Genomic DNA, 12664 nt, shown 5'->3' with positions numbered 1-12664 from the left:
AACTAAATTTAGAGAGTGGGCGGCACACGGAATCCACAACGCCAAGATATTATGTTTCTAATTTCAGCCTGACCACCATAATATTTTCCACTCATAACTGACGCATTGTCGTAGGACTGTCTCATATGAAAAACTGCATATTATGCAGTTATTCAAATCGATATCATCTTCTTGAAAGAGAAAAATTAGAGAATTAAATATATCTTCTGCTTTATGATCGTGATTTCGGAAAAATACATTTTCAACAAGAGAAAAACCTTCCATGTACATAGGCGTAACCAGGATAATCCTAAGGGGGGGTTACAACTACTGGAAAGAGGGGGGTTACAACTACTGGAAGGTCTTCGAGGGGTATGGTGTTAAGCGTATAGAACTCAAAGTACATCCCAATGGGGGTTATAACCCCCAAACCCCCCTGGTTACGCCTATATCCATGTAACGAAATATCAGGGTTAATTTATTGCCAAAAATTATTCTATATCCCAGGCAACCAAACGACGTTTTTATAACGTAGATAACACGTCATAAAAATGACCAATTGACGTGTTTCTATGACGTAATATCGACGTTGAAAATCACGTGTATTTGTCTCATCGATTTGACGTCATAATTGTGACGATTTTAAAACGTCTAAAAGGTGACGACTTTTATACGTCGGTAAAATCACGTCTTTAATACTTTCAAAAAGTGACCTCTTTCAGATGTTTCAAAATAGGTAGTATAAAAAATAGGTAACATGAAACCTATAGGTCTACGTCCCATGTGTCGAAGATATACTACCATTTGTTTAAGATCGCTTGTGCATTAGAAGCAATCTAACATTGATTATGCATGATTGTACCAGCCCTCGCATTATAGAATTTTCACTATTTATATAAGTATACCTACTTACTGTGTGAAAACTGAAAAACATACAAACTAATAAATAATTTATTAACAAATTACTCAATAAAACTCGATAACACATAGTTAGTTCATTAACAGAAAATAAACATAACCTCAAACAGTTGTCAAGAAGAATACTTCATTAAACCAACTCACTGAGCAAAAACGAATACAAATCTCTTAATTAACACGTTTCTTCAACTAAATATCTAAATGAAAAGTCTTATTTTATCAGACAAGACACAAACCACGTAAACAATAAATGAGAAATTTCTTATGAAAATTATTTAACGAAATTGTTTGGAGTAATACAAACAAGCTCCTCCCAATTTTGTGACGTCAGACTTAAACTGTCTGAAACGAAAACGTTTTTTTAAACGTAATTTTAACGTCATTAATCTTACGTATTTAAAATCACCTACAAAAGACGTCTATATGACGTAATTTTCAAACACGTGTATATATTCAACCAAAACTGACGTTTCCTCGACGTTATATGACGTCAGTTGGTTGCCTGGGATGTGAATAATTTGCAGCTTTTTTAAGTTTCGGACTTTGTGGGAGCCCTCGGAATGTGGGGGCCCCGGCATCTGCCCAGCCTGCCACCCCTTAAATCCGGCCCTGGATATGAGTATTTTAACAAGGGCTAAAATCCATGAATTAAAGTTCGAATTGTTCTAACATCCACCGTATTCATCAAATTTGGCTCCTAGCGATTTCCATTTGTTTCAATACCTAAAAAAAAATTATGCGAGGAAATCGTTTGTCTTCAAATGATGAGGCCATAATGGCAGTGGAAGCGTATTTTGCAGCCCTTCCCGTTTCTCCCTTCAGGGATGGAATTTATAAAGTGGTATCTCGTTGGAATAAGTAGTTTCATATTCAGGGAGTGTATTTCAAAACATAAAACTGTGTTTTTCTTATCGAACCAAAAACCGCAAAAATTATCGAACAGCCCAGTATTTAGTCTGTTCAAAAAGTTAAATTTTCAATTCATGCCCCTTCTTTTTCCGCAGAAAAATGGCGCCCTCTAGTCGGCTTCAATTCTTAATAAGATCATAGGGAATTCGACGTCTAGGTTATTTAAAAGAACTCTGTGGTCAGTGGTTACAAGACAAAGTTATTATGTTACGTTATATCATCAAAGTAATTAAATTGTTTAACTATATTAATTAATAAATTAAAACGTCTGATATCAACACCTACAAATTTAATTTCAATATTGCAATACTGCAGATTTCTCATATTCTAAACTTCTAATATTTAAACTTATCACTCTCCGCAATAGATGTCGCGACAACCTAAATTTTAAACGAAATCGATAACTGACGTCTGCGTCTCGACGCATGACGTTTCTGTCATGTACCACAAGTGATAAAAGTTATCAAATTTATTATTGGTTTGTTTGTTTATCTTTGTACCTAGTTCCGTTAATTATTAAATAAAATAGGTTTAGTTCCGCTATTATTGCTAGATAGAGTATGTTGGATTTAGAATTTGACTATTTTTTTGAAGAAGACAAAATGTAAGTAGTTGTAAAAGTTTAATATTGATTATCGTGCTTTTTTAAACTATATGTAGTAAGGTTATTGTACTAATTAAGGTAAATGTGACATTCAAAGTTATGTTGGTAATTTAGTATTTGATATCGATTTCCGTTCTGTTAAGATAAAATGTTACCTACTTCACGACGAATTGGTAATCTAAATGTTTCTCTTTCTTATAAAAACTGTAAAGTTGAACATTTGAATTGTGATTTGTTGTAATTTAGAGCTGAACCTTTACAGTAGGAAAAATGAAAGAATACCCATGAACGAACAAATAAAACACGCTGTATTTTCCTGTCACTGTGTCACACAAAAAATTGGCCAGCGAGCGCAAGTACATGTAATAATTATTGTTACATGTACTTGCACTGGACAATTTTCTTTGTGACACGGTGACAGGAAAATACAGCGTGTTTTATATGTTCGTTCATGGGTATTCTTTCATTTTTCCGACTGTATTTAAAACAACAATTGAAAAAATATATCTATATACCTAACCTACATTTATAAATTGTTTTCGCTACGATTTAACTTGCTGATTCATTAATAACTAGTGCTTTAGTCCAGGGATCTAAATTTTCGCAGGACATCTCAAAAGCGACGTATTTGATGAGTTTTTCCAAAAATTTCTACCCCTAGTAAACAAACATATAGGTTATTACGTTTTCTGCAGAAATTTCAAGTGGGTTTTTAACTATTAATAATTGATTGCGAAAAATGCAATTTTTCTAATTCTTGCTCACTATATAGTGTCTCAAGTGAACGAAGAAGAAGAATAGACTAAAAACATCTGCATAATATGATAATGCTACATCAAGTATACGACTACACGAAGAGAGAGAAAAATTCAGCTTAGATCGAGGAGCAAGACAGGGTGACAATATTTCACCAAAATTGAAGACATCAGTGGATAAAGGTCATATGTCACAAAATAATGTTTTTGAGTAATGAGCATTTAGTGTCTTTTGTTCCAAGTTAGTTATTTATTTTATAAATTTGCATTGTTACACTTTTTTAAACAGGTATTTGAAGATACTTTTTTCACACTTTAAATTGAATTTAAAAAAGTTACTTTAAGCCAAATATTTTAAATTTTGTGGACATATTACCTTTATCCACATAGTAAAGATAATTAAATAATGTTAGGGTTAAGTGGATAAAAGAGTTAAGTATCAAAAATGGGCATTTATTGTCAAAATGGGCATTTATTGTCAAAATAAAAATTGCAATACAAACTGCAAAATTAATAAAAACATATTTTTTAGTAGATTCTTCTTTTCTTTTTGGTATTTTCCTTATTTTCCTCTATCGCGTTTTTATAAAACCATCTATACTATTCGTGAACAAATTTTATTCGGTCTCTTAAATTTCCCAGTTTTTCCAAACTCAAACTACCAGTTTTATTTTCCAGTCTTCTTGGTCTATATTCAGTTGTGGTCAGATGTGCTGTCGTTTTTTTCTTAAATCTACTTGCTAAAATGGCATGTAGTCATTAAGGTACCTATGTCCTATGTCTTACAGGGATAGTAGCCAAATTCGTCCACTCTTATCCATTTTACGTAACACGAAAATTAACCTTTTGATTTGAAGTGTTTGTTTACTTTTTACATAAATAGAGGTTTGTCAGTAGATCTTCAAAGTAGTAGAAAAAATTCTCCATATTGACACATTTCACATGGATAAAGGTATTATGTCCAAATGCGATTTTGTACATAATACATTTATCCACTAGAATTCGAAAATCTAGTGGGACATATTGCTTTAATACCTTCCTGTTATTTTTATTTAGCTAAAAATAGGTTATTTTAAAATTTTAAAAGGTAAAACAACATATTAGAAGAACAAAAACCTATTAACAAAATGTTCTCAAAAAATGTGACATATGATCTTTATCCACTTATGTCTTCAATTGTTCACGGTAGGCCTAGAGTCAATATTTAAGAACACTCAATGGCAAGATATGGGCATCAATATAGATGAAGAAAGAGTAAATCGTTTGAGGTTTGCGGATGATGTATTACTCGCAGATAACTTACAGGATACATTTTCTATTATAACAGATAACAGATAAAACTATGCTTACTGAGTTAGATTTCGCCTATATGAAAGTTGGTTTAAACATAAATTTTGGAAAGACACAGTACATGACAAACCAAGCGAAAATCCAAAGTCGACTTCAACGAAATAGCATTGGTCCATAAATATAAATACTTAGGGCATGAATTCCAAATTACCAGGGACAATCAAACTGCTGAACTACAAAGAAGAATCACTTTAAAACGGCCCGCATATGGAGCTCTATCAGACAGCTTCAAGAGCAACACGCCAAATTATCTGAAAAAGAAGACGTTTGACCAATGTATGCTTCTAGTCATGACTTACGGCGCCGAAACACTATCGTTAACTCAAGCTACAGCAACCAAACTTAGAGGGACCCAAAGAAGAATGGAACGGTCACTACATGCACTGACTCTCAGACCCAGTGTTAGAAACGAGGAAATCAGAAGAAAGGACAGGCGTCACAGATGTTATGGAGCGAATAGTATGGCTGAACTGGAATTGGGCGGGCCATGTAGCAAGAATGAAAGACGGGAGATGGACTAAAAAATGACAGTGTGGAGACCGCGAGAAGACAGAAGAATTAGAGGTAGACTACCTACACGACAGATGACGTCAAAAGGATTGCTGGAAATTGGTTGCAGGAAGCCCAAGACCGACAGAACTGGAACGAATTAGGGGAGGATTATGTTCAACTTTGGATGGAGAAGGCAGAATGATGATGATAACAGTTTATGTGATATACATTTGCGTACAACTTTCTCTGAGAGAGCCGAATTAAAACTAAACTTTGAGAAAACTAAACTTATAGGTTATTGATTATGTATTTTAGAAAGGAACTACAACGTTAACGGGGTTTTATTGTTTCATATAGTCAATGGACCTCTAAATATAAAGAAACCGCGGAGTGCTACCATTTAAAGAGGTGCGTTTTTGAGAAAGGGGTGAATTAGTCCCTAGGCACAGAGCGAATTAGGGTAAGTTCTATGCACTTTTGGTGCAAACACGTCTACAGGAAAATTGTTCCAGGTTAAATTTGCTATCTAAATATCACATTTTTAAGTTAAAAATATTTTTTTTACAAAAATATACTCAAAACCAAAGCAAGAAAAAAACACGAAATGAAGCAATTTTGTTTTTTGCTCCATAACTTTTTTCCACAAAGATATGGGTATATGCATTGCTTAAGTGAAAATAACTTGCATCCTTCCTATTTAAAATGACGTTCGGAAGAAGTTCCTATGATTTATAGTTTCCAAAATATGATTTTTCAAAGTTAGTCACTCACAGCGATTTTGGGACATTTTCCTTGTTACTTCGCAAACATTGTTCTGCTATTTTTATCTACGCAGCTTTAGGTAAATGCAATGTTACATTTAGTAGGAAGAAAAGTCAAGTACCTTTAAAATGGTCTCATGTGGAAGGCTGTATGACTATTTTTAAGCAAGATATGGTTTCTCAGAATTTTATACTTTTAATGACTTTTGATATATTTTACGATTATTTTTAAATGTCTCATTATAACTTGTTTTATTGTATATTTAGGCATATATTATATATATTTTCCAACAAAGGAGAAAGCTTATTTTCTTTACTTTAAAATGGTTTATTGTAAAAAAATCTAGGACTGTTTTTAAACACGATTATGCTTTTTCAAAGTGTGACATATACACATGCAATAGGTCCCACTAAGTTGTAACCATATGGAAAACTTTTTTATTATTAACTTTATGAAAAAAAAGTATTCTTTATAAAATGCTCTGCATAGTCGAAGATCTAAGATGCAATCATCAGATATAAAATTTTATCAATAGTGTACGAGGTATGTTAAAAAATATGAATTTCGCTCAAGAGTAAAGTACTTTTATAATTAACAATATCGAAAAGTGTTATTAAGAAAAGTTAGTTGGAATTAAAAAGTATGTACAATATGCAATTATAGTCTTCTAATTGAAAAAAAAAAGAATGTGTGTGTACTTTGTACGCACGTAAGAAGTTATACTTCTATTATATAATTTCAAATAAATAAATATACTTAACAGGTTATTTGTATTTTATTTAAATATTAAACTAACTTTCTTACCTACCACTTTTTAAAAAATTTTATTAAAACGATACCAAAAATAAAAAAAATAGAATATGAATCGTCCGGGATTTGAACCCAGGACCGGTCGATCTCCGGTCACACGCTCTCCCACTGAGCTATATTCCCTTCGCTTTGACAGGTTACAAGATTTCTCATACATACTGACAAATTTAATAGACATACTGACAAAGTGAAGTATACAAAAATACTTTAAATATACTTACTATTATTATAAAATATCTTATTCCCAAGGAAGACAAATCCAAAGACACAAAAATTATAATAAATAATACATTTACTAAAAACACTAATATATCCTTTTAATGACTTATTTGCGCTGACAGCGCTGATACATATATTTCTTGAAAGATTAGCAACGAACTACATACTGTCTGTGTGCGCATGCGCCCGGTGTTATAAAATTTCACTCTCGATCGTAAAGAAGTATAACTTCAAAAAAATAAAAAATTGTAAAACTTTTCTCAAATTACGGATACTCTTGGATATCCTACGTATATCTTGTTTAAAAATAGTCATACCGGGTGGTGAATCGGAAAACGGGCCATAGGAAACTCAATGTAAAATTCTAAACTGTTGAATTCCTGCTTCCCTAAGTATTTTACATCAAAAGTCATGGGAAACTATTTGTAGGGAACTGAAATCTGTATCGAAAACACGTGTTAAAATTGTTCTAGGAACTAAATGTACTCCAAAATTTTGCAAAAATATAATACATTTTTCAGGCCACCCCTAAAAGTCAGGCCACACGTAGTGCATGAATGTTTATGATGTGTTGCGTTTGATGATATTGATGTACGATGTGTGACAATTTGAATTGTCAATATTTTTATTTTATGATTAAATATTTATAAACAATAAATTTTATTAAAAATACTACTACTACACTAGTAAACAATAAATATTACTTTGTAAACAGTAAATTGTATTGTTTAGATAATTACATTTTTTAGATAATAAATTCTATTGTTTATAAAGTAAAGTTAATGAAATGTACCTACTCAGTTGACGAAAAATCGCAATGTTTAATTCAGGCAATAGTGCGAGCACTGCCAGATTTTATTTAACATAATGATACACTCCAATTCAATTCCAGGTTAAACAACAATTCAAAGAATTTCAATATAATTTTACTGTGATCCTTATTCCTAAATTGTAACTATACATTTTTATTATTTAAGGAACGAATAAAAATAAATTATGATAATTTCTAAACATAAAACTATAATAAATGTTCAAACAATCCGCCATTTTGTACTAAACAGTATCCCAATCTATCGTAAAATTCTCGTCTAACATTAGCTAGAACGCGTGGCGTTATTTTTGCACACTCTTCAATAATTCTAATTTTTAATGCTTCAATATCGGTAAATTTTTGATCAGAATAAATTTTTGATTTTAGATAGCCCCAGATAAAATAATCGTTTGGAGCTAGATCTCCCGATCTCGGAGGCCACTTAATGTTACAATTAGGTCCAATCAAACAATTATTAAAGCTGTTTTTAAGGAATTCTTTAACCTCACGGTTATTGTGCGCAGGGCATCCATCCATTTGAAACCAAATTTCTTCTTCATCTGGAGCTACTTCTGCAAGTCTCGGTAAAATCTTTTCTTGTAGCAAGTCTAAGAACTTTTCTGAATTTAAATTTTCCTCGTAGAAAAATGGCCCAATAATATTGTGTCTAAATATTCCCAACCAGACATTTATTTTTCGACGGTATTGGGTATGGCTTTCAATAATGTTTTCAGGCTTTCTTGTCGACCAAACCCTATAATTTTGAACATTTGGTTCATTATTCAATGTAAATGTACATTCATCACTAAACAAAATGTTTTTCAAAAATTGTCTGTCTGCATTAGCCTTCTCTAAAAGTTCAAAACAAAATTCCCCTCGTCTCTCAGCATCTCCTTGTCTTAGTTCTTGATGACGTTGAAATTTATAAGAACGGAATTTATTCTTTTTCAAAATTTTTAATGCCGTGGAATTATGAATATTAAACTGGTCTGCAATAGTCCGAGAACTTATTTTAGGATTTTCTACTACCGCTGTTAATACATTTATTTCATTTTGATTTTCTAAATTTCTTGGTACCTCAGCAAAATTGTTTATACAGGTACACTTAGAAATCAGGGTTCCAGTATTTTCAAAATTTTGTAAAATCCTTTGAATTGTTGAATGACTTGGAATTGGTCTATCGGGATATTTTACACTAAATAAAGATCTGACAGTTCGCGCACTATTGCCTAAATATAGCAGTTTTATTATTTCTAATTTCTCCTCAACTGAGTACATTTTTGAATCAACTTTATTTTTTAAACAATAAATCACAAAATAAATAATATTTTGGCAATTCAAATAATTGTCAAATATCAGAAACGTCAATATGCCCAAACGCAACATTATGTCATAATATATTCTTGCAATACGTGTGGCCTGACTTTTAGGGGTAGCCTGAAAAATGTATTATATTTTTGCAAAATTTTGGAGTACGTTTAATTCGTAGGACAATTTTAACATTTGTGTTCGATACAGATTTCAGTCCTCTACAAATAGTTTCCCATGACTTTTGATGTAAAATATTTAGGGAAGCAGGAATTCAACAGTTTAGAATTTCCCATTGAGTTTCCTATGGCCCGTTTGACGATTCACCACCCGGTATAATTTTTTGCAATACAACATTTTAAAGTAAAGAAAATATGCTTTTTTTATTTACGAGGAATATACCTAAATATACAAAAAAAAGTTATAATGAAAAATTAAAAAAATAATCATAAAAAATATCAAAAATTATTAAAAGTATAAAACCTTGAAAAGCATAATTTTCTTAAAAATACTCGTCGTACTACCTTATATAATAGACCATTTTAAAGGTAATTGACTTCTCTTTGTATTAAATGTACCATTGCATATACCTAGAGATGCATAGAAAAACGGTACAGAACAATGTTTGTGAAATAATGGGGAAAATGGCACAAAAATGGTGTGAGCGGCGAATTTTGGAAAATCCTATTTCAGAAATTGTAAATCACCTAAATCTCCTAAACGTCATTTTAAGTAGGAAGGATGTAAGTTATTTTTCGCTGAAGCAATGCATATACCTATAGCCCTGTGGAAAAAAGTTATGGAGCAAAAAACAAAATTGCTTTTTTTCGTGTTTTTTTCTTGCTTTTTTTTAAGTATATTTTTGTAAAAAAAAGTATTTTTGACTTTAAAATGTGATATTTATATAGCAAATTTAACCTGGAACAATTTTCCTGCAGACGTGTTTGCACCAAAAGCGCATATAACTCACCCTAATTCGCCCTGTGCCTAGGGACTAATTCACCTCTTTCTCAAAAACGCACCCATTTAAATGGTAGCACGCGGTTTTTTTCAAATATAGAGGTCCATTGATCATATACAATAAAATCCCGTTAACGTTGTAGTTCCTGTTAGCTCTCTTATTTTGAACATAATCAATAGCCTATTATGAGAAATCTCATAATGAGTGGAAATATAACTATTGGTAATTAGTCTAGGTGCCAAATAGAGGTCACCGTGTCATTTTCAATTCTGATGGACAAACTCAACGGTTTCTTATGGATTTTGGGCTGCTGATTACGAATTTCGAGGGGGGATTTCGATCCAAGTGGTCAAAAAATTGTTATAAACAATTAAATTGTTTATAAATTTTTTATAAGGCTCTGGCTCATAAACTAAAAGAGATAAAAAAAATGTTTCAAATAAAATTTGTTCCCTAATAAAAAACGAGGAAAAAACCGTTTACTAAACTTAAATCCGACAATAATTAGAACTCAAGATATTGTAAAATTAGTGCACAATGCAAATTGCAAATTGCAAAATAAGTATTTTTCGAAGCTATACCGATGGTAACTCGGCTTCTACGCATGCAACTGAGCCTTATAAGGTGTCCTTTTAAAGCTTAATTAAGAGGCTTCTAAACAAAGTTTGTTAAATTATTTGATCTTCATTTGTTTTAAAGTTATACCCGTTTGAAATTATATTTTCTTAAAAAAATTGTACATTAATTTGTTTATAAAGGTTTCAAGCAAACTTGAGCTATAAACATTTATACTTTAATTAATAATAATGATAAAACAACTCAAAAGGAACAATTTGAGCTTACGAAAATGTTCGTAAGTTTATTTTTGGCTAAGATGTCGATATTTTAATGGCGCGCTATGAGGCGCAAGATTGGCTCACAGTAAAGTAAGTATGTATTCTTCGACGCTTTATCGATCGTAACTCGGCTTCTACGCATGAAAATGAGCCAGTATGTGATATCCATATAAAAATGGATCGAGTTCTTTTGCAGCATCATCATTGCATATAAAACAAGCATTTATGATGTGGCGGCATACACACAATTGACGGGACTTGATGATGCTGCAAAAGAACTAGATCCACTTTATATGGATATCATATAGATAATTATACTCTGAAGCCTCAAAAAGTTTTAGTTTTACTGCCTACAAGAACAGACTTGTACCACCATGTAACTGTTAAAATTTCGCTAAGAACTTATGCAGATGTAAAAAAGCTGATATTCCCTGTATATCTCTATGCAGATTGGCAGATGCATGAAAAAAATGTTTGTAAAAATAGTATTAATAAATAATATCAACTTACTTTTTAGTTATACTTCTGAAATATTAGTTTTTAATGTTTTTTTCTCATTTAGTGCAAAAAATAGAAGACAATGTAAATAGAATGAAAGGTGATACGAGGTACAGTATGATGATTTAATTATAAGAATTATATGATAAAATTTTATTAGGATCTTCAAAAATGAAAAATGAAGATAACGTATGTATACATAGAAATTATAATTTGCATCGCGAAGTTAGCGCGTGAACCTTTACGCGGTGAGCCGATTTTGCGCCTCATAGCGCGCGCCATTAAAATATCGACATCTTGGCCAAAAATAAACTTATGAACATTTTCATAACCTCAAATTGTTCCTTTTGAGTTTTTCTATCATTATTGTTCATTAAAGTATAAATGTTTATAGCTCAAATTTGCTTGAAACCCTTATAAACAAATGAATGTACAATATTTTTAAGAAAATTGTACCTTCAAACGGGTATAACTTTAAAACAAATGAAGATCAAGTAATTTAACAAACTTTGTTTGGAAGCCTGTTAATTAAGCTTTAAAACGACACCTTCTAAGACTTATTTAAATGCGTAGAAGACGAGTTACGATCGATAAAGCTTCGAAAAATTCTTATTTTGCAATTTGCAATTTGCATTGTGCACTAATTTTACAATATCCTGAGTTCTAATTGTTAGATTTAAGTTTAGTAAACGGTTTTTTTCTTCGTTTTTTATTAAGGAACAAATTTTATTTGAAATATTTTTTTATCTCTTTTAGTTTATAAGCCAGAGCCTTATAAACAATTTATAAACAATTAAATTGTTTATAACAATTTTTGACCACTCGGATCGAAATCCCCCCTCGAAATTCGTAATCAGCAGCCAAAAATCCATAAAAAACCGTTGAGTTTGTCCATCAGAATTGAATATGACACGGTGACCCCTCTGGCGCCTAGACTAAATAGTACCATACAACAAACATACTTACAAATATCAGGAACACATCAAAATAAGCAGAGACAATCAAACACATGAAATACAGAGGCGAATAGGCTTGACATGGGCAGCATTTGACAAACTAAGCCGTATTCTAAAAAGTTCAATTCCCATGTGTCTCAAGAGAAAGGTTTACTTATGGAAACTTATGGAGCAGAGACTTTAAAACTGACAGAAAAATCCGCTAATAAACTCAGAGTTACATACCGAGCCATGGAACGTGCAATGCTGAACGTGAACCTTCAAGACCACATAACAAACCAACAAATCAGGAAAATATCTATGGAGTTCAAAACGTCATCGAAAGAGCTACGACACTTAAGTGGAATTGGGTAGGGCACTTAGCTAGAACACAAGGTAGACAAGACGAATCATGGAATGGAGATCGAGAAACTATAAAAGACGTTAAGGACGATCGTCGACTAGATTGATATTTTCTTTTGCTTGCCTTGCGGCGACCTGGTGATTCGGAGACAGA

The 12664-nt window shown here is 31.9% G+C and overlaps 1 protein-coding gene across 3 annotated transcripts in view; it reads left to right on the top strand.

Annotated features, from left to right (window-relative positions):
• The first annotated feature begins 2237 nt into the window (after positions 1-2237).
• Positions 2238-12664, top strand: part of LOC126890765 (PRKCA-binding protein-like) — an 87702-nt gene continuing 77275 nt past the window's right edge. The window contains exon 1 of one of the 3 annotated variants that reach the window (XM_050659947.1): positions 2238-2410. In XM_050659947.1, coding sequence (XP_050515904.1) covers positions 2367-2410 — 44 coding nt within the window. In that variant the 5' untranslated portion in view covers positions 2238-2366. The remainder of the gene's footprint in view (positions 2411-12664) is intronic. The other 2 variants (XM_050659945.1, XM_050659944.1) reach the window with 2 other exon arrangements.

The sequence above is a fragment of the Diabrotica virgifera genome, chromosome 8, assembly GCF_917563875.1.
Source record: "Diabrotica virgifera virgifera chromosome 8, PGI_DIABVI_V3a".
Lineage (NCBI taxonomy): Eukaryota > Metazoa > Arthropoda > Insecta > Coleoptera > Chrysomelidae > Diabrotica > Diabrotica virgifera.
The sequence above is the reverse complement of the archived record's forward strand: the minus strand, read 5'-3'. Positions and strand labels throughout refer to the sequence as shown.